Raw genomic sequence first — 10,547 nt, 5'->3', positions numbered from 1 at the left:
CAGAAGGGAAATAAAAAAATGAAGCATCAGTCTTGAACTCTTTATACAGAATTGATGTAAAAAGGACAGTTTCACACTGATCTTGTCCCAGATACATTACAGCAACCTCACGAAGTCACATTTAGGTATTTTTCCCCCTAGATTATTCATGAAGTGAATCAAAGACCCAAAGGATTCTCTTCTATCCAAAGACGGGCGACTTGGTATAAATGAGGTCACTTGAATAGTAAAGCCAAGTTCAGGTTCTCTCAAGACCTGCCAGACTGAATGACAGACACCGAACTGGACCTTTCTGTGAAAGCTGACAGGTTATACCCAAGACGTTTCTAGTTAGAGTACACGCTAGAGGCATTTTATTTATTTTTGGCGTCCCCACATGGCTTACAGGATCTTAGTTTCCTGACCAGGAACTGAATCCTGTGGCCTCGGCAGTGCGAGTGCCAGGTCCCTCCTAACCACTGGACCACCAGGGGGCTCTCCACATTGGAGGTATTTTTAAAAATACTTTATTGAGAAATAATTTAAACTTCCAGGAAAGTGGCAAGTTACACACACACACACACACAAAACACCTATGTATGCTTTACCCAGATTCACCTGTTATTTACAGATTAACTTGTTGGCTTTATCAGTGTTCCTTTCTCTCTCCATAAAAAACTGAGGCACTTAAGAAGTACATTGCACACATCAAAGTCCTTCACCCCTAAGTACGTTAATGCTGACTTCCTACAAATAAGGGTATCCTCATCACCACAGGACAGGCTCCACTTCAGGTTGACACTTTAACCCAGTGTCTGTCCAGTAACGTCCCTCACAGCGTCCAGTGAAGCTTCCAGCCTAGATCAGACATGGTAAGTTTCTGTCATGACTCACCTTTTTTTTTTATGTCATTGATATTTTTGGTGAATATAGGTTCCTCCAACTCATTTAACATAAAATGTCCCATTTTTAATTTGGTTGGTATTTCCTCAGAATTAGATGAATTATGCATTCTTGGCCAGAATCCTACCCAAGTGATGTTGTGTCCTTCTTGGGACATCACATCGTGGGTCGCTTAGGGATATGTCCTCCTGCCCCTCATTGATGATAAATTTTTACCTGGTCAGGGTGTTGTCTGGTTTCTCCACTGGATATTCCCCTCTTGGAACAAGTAACTGGTTTGTATAGAGATACTCTGATCATGTGGAGATCTTACTCATTGAAATGTCCCCTTAGATTTAGCATTCTGATGTTTCTTGCCTGAATAGATCTTTTACTATGATGGCTACAAGACTGTTCAGTTCCAGCACTTCTTGTTTATCAGTTGCACTTGATTTACCTGTAAGCAACACTCTTCTTTATATATATATGTGTGTGTGTGTGTGTGTGTGTATATATATATATATATGAAAGTTTAATGGTGGTATAGAATCCTCCTGCAATGCGGGAGACCTGGGTTTGATCCCTGGGTTGGGAAGATCCCCTGGAGAAGGGAAAAGCTACCCACTCCAGTATTCTGGCCTGGAGAATTCCATGCACTATACAGTCCATGGGGTTGCAAAGAGTCAGACATGACTGAGTGACTCTCACTTCACTTTCACTTTAATGCCCCTATCTAATTTGTGTGTGTGTGGCTGGGGGAGAGGGGTGTGGCCGGGGGAGAGGGGTGTGGCCTCGGGAGTGCTGCACTGCACAGCATGTGGGATCTTAGTTCCCCAACCAGGGATTTGAAATTGCATCTCCTGCATTGGAAGTATGGAGTCTTAACCCCTGGACTGCCAAGAAAGTTCCCAAAGCCCTTCTTTCTTATTTATTCATTTAATTAACTTTCATTATGGACTTGGGATTACTCTCTGAATGGTTCTAATTCATTATTTAGGTGAGGTCCCACATCCTTGTAACATGCTCCTGTTTCTTAACACTTTTCTGGCCTAACAAGATGCCCCAGCGCCATCTTGTGCTTACCCTGTCCCAGCCTTGGAATCAGCTGGGTGGTTTTTTTGTGTGGAAGTGGTATTAGAAGCCAAGATTTGGTTTTACCTATGACATATGTGATGCATTCTGATCATTTTCTCCTTAATTAAAAATTTATTTTAGACCAAATAGATTTCACAACCCAGTTTGAAAAACACTGCTGTAAGGCAGCTCACTTCCTTGTCACTGGCATCGTCTAAAACCCCAGGCCAAGCGGGAGGCTGGTCCCTCTGCTGTGAAAGCACAGCTCCAAGAATCTCTGAGAAGGTAGTGCAGGCCTGAGGCAGTGACAGGCTGCTCCCCAGTGGCTGGAGCCAGGCCTAGTACTTGGCAGTTACAGGCTGTGGAACTCCCTTTAGGTTAGCAGCTGTTTTCTGAGGCCCAAAGGTGTCTGTTGTTTTTGTTTAGTCGCTCAGTTCTGTCCAACTCTCGTGACCCCATGGACTATAGCCCGCCAGACTCCTCTATCCGTGGGATTCTCCAGGCAGGAATACTCGAAGAGTGCCATGCCCTCCTCCAGGGGATCTTCCTGATCCATGGTTGAACCTGCATTGGACTCTCTACTGCTGAGCCACTGGGGAAGCCCAGGGTTTATCCCTCTTCTGTTGGGGCAGAGGGGAAAATTCACACTCTACATCTGCCTCTTCATAGGCTTCACTGATGGTGGCTACAGAGGGCTGGGATTGTAACCTTTCCCATAGACAGGGAGCTTCCAAAGAAAGAACGGGTGCCCACTGAACACCAGCTTGTGAGGACCAAGCCCTGGACTGTCACCCCCTAAAGCTGACAGGCGCAGGATGCACTTGTTAACAGGCGTAGTAGGAACTTGGGGTCCAACATCCAGCTTGGTCTAAACTGGAGCTTCTACAGGGGCTGGCTCTCTTGGTTCTGTCCTATAGGCATGACCTTTCTTCCTTCTCAGCTAAACAGACCTTGCAGTTGTACGTTTCTTCCAGATCAGTGCAAACCTTTATATTCTAAGAACAGACTCTGGCCTTGCAGAGCTGGGTCCATTCTCAATTGCATAAAATGTCCTTTATATGTAAAGAAATCACCTTGTGGAATTGGACATGAGATAGCCAAGGCTCCTTTACTGTTCTCCCTTGTTTCACTTGTGTTTTCGTACACTGTATGCTGTATAGAACTGGAAACATGCTTCTAAATAAGGCAGATTCTTCTCTAATGTAAACTCAGATTGAGATATAGAGATCCTATAATGAGGAACAGAACTGCCATTCTGATAATACATTTTAAAAAAATTACCAAATTCTCACCAAATGCTAGGCAATGTAGTTTCTCCAGTTTTTTTAAATCAACATGTATCTGAGCACCTACTGGACTCTTGTTGGTCAGTCGCTCGGTCATGTCTGACTCTGCAAGGCCATGAACTGCAGCATGTCAAGCTCCCCTGTCCTCTAGTATCTCCTGGAATTTGCTCAAATTCATGTCCATTGAGTCAGTGACACTGTTTAACTATCTACTCCTCTGTCACCACCTTCTCCTCCTGCCCTCAATCTTTCCCAGCATCAGGGTCTTTTCCAATGAATCATCTCTTCACATCAGGTGGCCAAAGTATTGGAGCTTCAGCATCAGTCCTTCCAGTAAATATTCAAAGTTCCTTTCCTTTACAGTTGGTCTCTAGGGCTATAGATAAACTGAACTTTGCCCTGTGTAAGTTCCCATCTAGTGTCTTCCCTCATCTACACTGGTTCCTGACTGCTGGTGAGCTCCTAATTGCCAACTAAATTTTCTTCTATCACAACTAGTCATTTGGGGAATAATTTATGCATTTAATGCACTTCAGACAGTAAGAAATCTGCTGAACACTGTTTCTAGAAAAAGTCTGTGATAGTTGTTTGTTTTAATAATAATGCTGAAATAATTTTAATGATGACGGCAATGGGACTTGGAGGACTATAACGTAGCCAGAAGGGAAAAGGAGCATAAGAATGAGAATGTCCATTTTAGAGCTTGGGAAGCTGAGGCTGAGAGAAGGGAAGAATCCATCTGTGATGGAACTGAACCAGATGCGAGCTCCCTGGCGCTGCCTTCTGCCAGCCTCAGCCCCACAGTTTCATCTTCAAAGCAGCTGCCTCAAGGGGTAAAAGAGTGTTTAAAAACTGCCCACAAATATTTGGAAAACAAGCACTCAAAAACTGGGAAGCAACAATGTAGGTTTCAGAATAGAACCGTGAGAAAGGAAAGTAATAAAATGCAAACTAGTTTGCCCTTCAATTGTGAGCAAGACTTCCTGATTCTAAGATAAATTCCTTCCTATTGTATTCAGAAGAAAGTATGTCCTATACAATTGAAAAGAAATTTTAAAATTTAAAAATCATTTCGGTTGTGGCTGGTTCCCAACTGCCCACAAGTCACTAATCTGCACTGCTGAATTGCTGAATTTGGATAAATCTTAGCACAAGATGAGGCTGGGCAGGCTCCTCCCATGCCAGTGACCCCTGCATGCCTGGGCTACAACAAAGGCCTTTTAAGAACCTCAGTCTGTAAGTCCAGTGGGCGGCTTCGCCTTGCCTCTCTCAGCCTGGAGGTTCTGGTTTCCAAAAAGCAAAAGGCAGTGAAGCAGAATGAAACTGAACAGGCTATGATGGGAAATCTTTGAACCACAGAGAAAAACTTGTTATCCAATTTCTAACAGACAACTGAGTTTAGACATTCCTGGTACTGGTCGGAAACTTCAAGCACTTCTTAGCACTTACAAACCCTGAGAGGAAGACTAGGTTGAGTCAGGAACCTGCTTCGGCTTCCCTCTCTGCTCTAGGCCACCTTATGAGGGCTGACAGCCCTCCTTTTCATTCTAGATGGCTGCTCGTATGACACACAGATACAACTGTATTTAAGTGTTAAGTCTCACATCTATGGAATTTTTAGTAAGTTAAGATCAGCCTTAAGATTAACTAGACGCTTTCTAGTGCTCAGAAGTTATCTGCTGTCCCTGTTGTTACACTATAAGCTCTGCTCTTAAGGGCAGGGAAGTGTGGTCCAGCTGCATCCCAGAAAAAGACGCACACACAAAAGCTCAATCCCAAACTTGTATGTTTGCAGGACTACAATCATCAGTAAGTTGAATGTATCTGCTTCATGTAGAGCCTTAAAATACTATCTTCAGGAATGCTTTGTTAATGTTTCAAAGAGAGGGGGGTAAAGATGGGGTGTTAAAGTTTATTTCTAAGAGATGTAGACTACTGCAGTTTTGAACATTAAATCTACTGCAAATATTGATATAAATCCCTCCTTGATCTCCATCTGTTCACAAAAATAAATCCAAAGAATTTCTTGGGAAGAAATTTAGGGATTTCCCTAGGTGATTAGATGAAGAGGCAAGGCTTCTCCTGCCCTGTCTCTGAAGAGGAAGCCATAGCTGCAGTTTCTGTCAGTTAACAAATGTTACTGCCACTCTGGCTTTTAAAAAGTGACAGGGGTGGGGGCCGGGGGCGGGCAGTGACATGGAGGAGCAGGGCTTTTGTTTTAAGACTTTGATGGTTATTTTGTGAGAACGTAAATCCCCTACAATGAATTAGACCTAGTTTCTTAAATAAAATCAGTTACATTTTACTTATTTTTATATATATATATATAAATTTTTTTTCTTTCTTCCTCAGTTAACAGTCTTTCAGCCTCAGGTACATGGACCTAACTCAAGATAACCTTACTCTCACTTCCCACCACACAGTCCTGAACAAAAGTCCACCAAGAGCACTGGGAAGCAGGGAGGCTGCAGCAGCAGCTGTCAGGAGACGAGGCACAGGCAGGGCTGGGGTCAACTGAGTTGTGTGGGCCAGGCGGCTGCTGACCACCTGCAGTCACAGAACCCCGCCCCACCCTGTGGGGGAGGGGGGTCCAGATCACACTCGAGCTTTCCTATCCCTTACAGTTTTATCTTTTAAAGGCACGTTTAGAAATGGTGCAATTGGGGGCTGGGGCAAGTTGCAAACAGTTGATTCGCAGGGGTTAAGGGATTGGTTACAAGGCTCCATGGCAGAGCAGTGAGGCTGTCCTTGCCCTACTCAGAGAGGGAGGGGGAAATCCTGGAATCCAGCCTGCTTTGGTAGAGGCCTGGGGAGAGGCCAGCAACAGGAAAGACCAGAGCCATGGTCAGTAATGCACGTGCTTAACAGGTCTTTGGTGCTTGTGTAGCAGCGTCTCCTTTATGTACACAGACTTCTGTAGCCAGCAAAGCCCAGGGGAAAAAGCTGGAGAAGAGTCGCTGGCCTGACTCCACTCCACCGTTGACCCTCTGTTGCACAAAGCACAGGAAGTCTAAACTGCAGTGAGTGTACAAGTAGATTTTCAGAAGGGATTCCTGACAACAGACCTGGGGGGGTTAACTTCCTTCCCCAGTTCTACTGAAGATCATGAACCAGCCTGAGCCCAACCCAACAGTTTTGCCTCTTGGTCTTCCTCACAGATGAGAAATTCCTGGGTTTTCTCCTTAGATACGAGTACCGGAAGGGTTTCCATGGGGCTCAGGCAGAAGTTCTAAGGGCCCAGAGAGCTGCCCACCTCACAGGCCCCTGGGCTCCAGGACCAGCCAGTTCTCGGTGACCATCTGCACATCTTGGCCACTCAAAGGCTCCCGCAGCCTCACCTTCACCTCCAGCTTGCCCCCAGTGGGCTTCCTTCCATCCAGCACCTGTGAGGACCGCGGAGAGGGAGATGGTAACTGAGAGGTGGGGTGGGGGCAGGCAGCTCCCTGGGCTCACAAGGTGAGAGAGGAGCTCAAGTATCCTGCATGTCAACAGAAGAGTCTCCATTGCAGGACAACCCCAACCTCCTGCTGTTTGGGTTCTGTGGTTTTAGGTAAGTCTCAGAAAATACATCAGTCCAAATAAGCACCAGTGCTCTGAAGTGGAGGTGAGAAATCTAGAGCTGTGCTTATTCAGTTTCCCCCACAGTCCCCTGGCAACTCCTACATGGCAACTCCCAGAAGAAATGCTCTGGCTTTAAGGCACAGCCTGAGAGCCACTGAGCCCAAACCCTTGGTTCACAGATGGCTTGAGGGCTACAGTCACACGGTCCACTGTGCAGCAAGGTCAGGACACGCCTGCCTTTTCACCCACGGTGCTGCTTCCTCCTGTGCAGGAGAAGAGGCAGCTGGAGAAAGCAGTGTCTCAGGCTCTGAAGTCTGACCAACCTCACTGGGGCTGATACAAAGCAGGCCCCATATAAGAACAACTCTCCAAGCAGGCAGAGGCAATGCAGCAGGAAAAGCCTCAGCCTATGAAGGCACCAGCCAATGTCTGGGCCCAGCTCTGCCAGAGACCCTTCTCTGTGGATCTTAGTTGCTATCGTCAGGGGCACATCCCTCTGAAATTCAGTGAGTTCAGGGCAGCTTAAGGAGTTGTCTGGGGGTGATTCCTAAGCAGACTAGCTGTGTTCTGGTAGGTCCCTCCTTGGAAATACCTTATCAACTTTATGTCCAGAGTTTTTTCTGCTTCATCATGTTGCCACAACTGACTCAACCAAAACCTGCTCCCAGATACCTAGGAATTTGTGTGTGCCACACTGACAGCCACGACCAGGCCCCTCAAGGGAGCATGAACAGCTCGGAGTGTTATGGAAAGAATATAGCTACTTCCTTTCTGACACAATGAACTTTTCTCAGACCCTCTGTATTTCATCATTTGTGAAATGGGAATAGCACATACTCTACAGCACACTTAGGGATATTTTTACAGGCATCAAAAACCTACGACAGGGACTGATACTCAGAGAATGCTGCCCTTTGCTGGCCAAGTCCTCCGGTTTGCCCATCTTACCTCCACAATCTCTCTGATCTCACACTCATTCTCCAGCCGCTCCAGTTTCAGGTGGGCTGTGCCAACCAGCTTGTCACTTCTGAAGAAGGATCTGGAAAGCCAAGAGTCAGCAGAGGACTGGACTGGGCAAGGACAGCAGAAATGAGCTGGCTAAAACCAGCACAAGAAAACTGAAGCAGGGGCAGCGGCACCAAGAGAAGCCAATCCTTCCTCCCAGCCCCTTGGCCGTGTGAGCAATGGGCCCTCACCCTTTGTGGAAGATTTCAAACTTGATTCCTTTGTTTTGAATCACTCTCCTGAAGCCCCGGTGGTTTCGGTTGATATTTAGTTTGAAGAGTTGATCAAATTCTGCAAGAGGAAAAGAAGAAGGAGGGACTTGGCTCACAGGGATCTCCTGACCACGTGGAAACTGGCCCACTTGCCTCCACTCCGTCTTTCTGCCTGCAATTCACAGCCACTGCCACCAGAGGGAGGTAGAGCATCCAAATCCTGGCTTTGAAGTTCACCTGGACAGTTGTTAGATGCAGATCATATCAAAATGGGAGTCAGGATTCCTGGCCTCAAGTCCCATTTCCACCACCTCTTTGCTTTAAGGCCCTAGGCAAATCCCTTTACCTCTCTGAGCTTCAGCTTCCCCAACTACATTCGAGAAGTAGTAGTAATACCTGCCTTCATCTCCCAAGATAAGTAGACCAAGTAAGATAATAGATCTGAAAGTACTCTGGACACAAGTGCTGCACACAGGTATCAGAGGGGGAGGGGAGGAGGAAGCAGCCCTCCTGTAGGTCCTCACCTGGAGAGTTTGTGTTTTTCACCACAGCTGTTTTGTTTTTTTGAGCCTGGTCCTGAAGCAGTGAGAAGAGAAAAGTCAGGACAGCTTGAAAAAAACAGAGATACAGGCCCAGGAGCTCTGGTTTACATCAGTGCTAAGGGAAGGGACCCCTAAAGGGGATGAGACCAAGGGATGGGGAGAAAAAGAGCACAGGGCCTTGGAAGGGAAGATGGAGCTCACAGGACCCTACTGCTACTGGAACCTCACCGAATTAGGGTAGTGGAACTCAAACCGCACAAAAGCATCCAAGTCGTCAGGGGTCACCCCTAGGAAGGAGGAGGACGAGTCAGGGTCACAGGGAGTAGCCAGGAGCCCCAGCACTTGACGCAGAGGGAGAGCCAGTGCCTCCTACTGGCCAGGGCTGGAGTGTCTGGACAAGAGAGCAGGGGTGGCCCCAGGGCTACCTGGAGGGGCTGGGAGGTTCATTCCCCGAACAACAATCAGATGCATTTCTGTGCTGTTGAGTTCTGCAAAGATCCTAGAGCCAGGAAGCAAGGAAAGCAAAGTGAAGGAGAGCAGTGGGAAAAGGTTCCCTCTTCCAATGCCTGCCTATCCAGCTGGGTGGCGGCCAAGAGGAGGGTGGGCCCAGGGAGGCAAAACCTGTCTGAGTCTGAGCAGCAGAGCTGGAGTGAAGGCTTCGGTCTGTGACCCTAGTACAGGGCTCCTGCCCCAGCGACCACACAGCTCCGAGCCCCTCCTCACGAGCAGGTACCACGTCCTGCCCCTCTCCAGCCCCAGGGCCTATGTCAGGGCCAAGCCTGAGCAGCCTCACTCAAGGGGCCCAAGTCTCCACCCCTGGCTCCCAGCCTCTTGCCCAGTCCTGCATGGAGCCACAGTCTCCCTCAGGCTTTGGCACCTCACAGTCTGGAATGTCTTCAGCTCAAAGTGGTGGCTGGGAGGGTCCAGGCCTTGAGCCTGGGCCAGCTGCAGGATCTCAAGCTGCTGCTTGCGGTCTTGAGCAAGCTTCTCAAACCTGACAGGAAAAGGTGTGCACGTCAGCACAGCAGCTCACTTCCTGCTTCCTACCACAGCTCTGGCCCAGCCCTGCACTTACCGTGTGGTCTCGGCCACGTTGCCCTGGTGCATGAACTGCTTGGAGAACAGCAGACACTTCTGAAAACGGGGGTTCAGAGTGACTCCGGGGTCCAGAACAGGACCCAGCTAAGTTGGCCTTCAAGGCCTGAGTTCTGAAAGCCCCAACCTTCTGTAGCCTCCCCCTCTCCTTCTCCAACATAATAACCCAAGGTCACTGTTCCCAAGTCCCACTGCACTAAGTTTTTGCTGTTTCCTCGACTGGGGATAGCCATTCCCCCAAATTCCCTTAGCACGTTCCTCTTCTTCCTCATCACTTTATTTTTTATTTTATTTTTTTTTTAATTTTTATTCCTTTATTTCTCATGTGTTCCCCATCCTGAACCCTCCTCCCTCCTCCCTCCCCATACCATCCCTCTGGGTCGTCCCAGTACACCAGCCCCAAGCATCCAGCATCGTGCATTGAACCTGGACTGGCATCTCGTTTCATACATGACATTTCACATGTTTCAATGCCATTCTCCCAAATCTTCCCACCCTCTCCCTCTCCCACAGAGTCCATAAGCCTGTTCTATAGATCAGTGTCTCTTTTGCTGTCTCGTATACAGGGTTATTGTTACCATCTTTCTAAATTCCACATATATGCGTTAGTATACTGTATTGGTGTTTTTCCTTCTGGCTTACTTCACTCTGTATAATAGGCTCCAGTTTCACCCACCTCATTAGAACTGATTCAAATGTATTCTTTTTAATGGCTGAGTAATACTCCATTGTGTATATGTACCCCAGCTTTCTTATCCATTCATCTGCTGATGGACATCTAGGTTGCTTCCATGTCCTGGCTATTATAAACAGTGCTGCGATGAACATTGGGGTACACGTGTCTCTTTCCCTTCTGGTTTCCTCAGTGTGTATACCCAGCAGTGGGATTGCTGGATCATAAGGCAGTTCTA

General features: G+C 47.4%; 1 protein-coding gene across 4 annotated transcripts in view; it reads right to left on the bottom strand.

The window, feature by feature from the left end:
• Nucleotides 1-1,552: 1,552 nt before the first annotated feature.
• Nucleotides 1,553-10,547, bottom strand: part of CC2D1B (coiled-coil and C2 domain containing 1B) — a 20,077-nt gene continuing 11,082 nt past the window's right edge. For 2 of the 4 annotated variants that reach the window (XM_010847186.1, XM_010847187.1), the window contains exons 18-25: nucleotides 9,617-9,675; nucleotides 9,419-9,535; nucleotides 8,967-9,040; nucleotides 8,770-8,828; nucleotides 8,524-8,575; nucleotides 7,979-8,078; nucleotides 7,731-7,821; nucleotides 1,553-6,604 (exon numbers count right to left, since the gene is read on the bottom strand). In XM_010847186.1, coding sequence (XP_010845488.1) covers nucleotides 6,476-6,604; nucleotides 7,731-7,821; nucleotides 7,979-8,078; nucleotides 8,524-8,575; nucleotides 8,770-8,828; nucleotides 8,967-9,040; nucleotides 9,419-9,535; nucleotides 9,617-9,675 — 681 coding nt within the window. In that variant the 3' untranslated portion in view covers nucleotides 1,553-6,475. Of the gene's footprint in view, nucleotides 6,605-7,730; nucleotides 7,822-7,978; nucleotides 8,079-8,523; nucleotides 8,576-8,769; nucleotides 8,829-8,966; nucleotides 9,041-9,418; nucleotides 9,536-9,616; nucleotides 9,676-10,547 lie in introns of those variants that run through there. The other 2 variants (XM_010847185.1, XM_010847188.1) reach the window with 2 other exon arrangements.

The sequence above is a fragment of the Bison bison genome, unplaced genomic scaffold, assembly GCF_000754665.1.
Source record: "Bison bison bison isolate TAMUID 2011002044 unplaced genomic scaffold, Bison_UMD1.0 scf7180017864244, whole genome shotgun sequence".
In the NCBI taxonomy this organism is placed as follows: Eukaryota; Metazoa; Chordata; class Mammalia; order Artiodactyla; family Bovidae; genus Bison; species Bison bison.
This window is presented reverse-complemented; position numbering and strand designations above follow the sequence as displayed.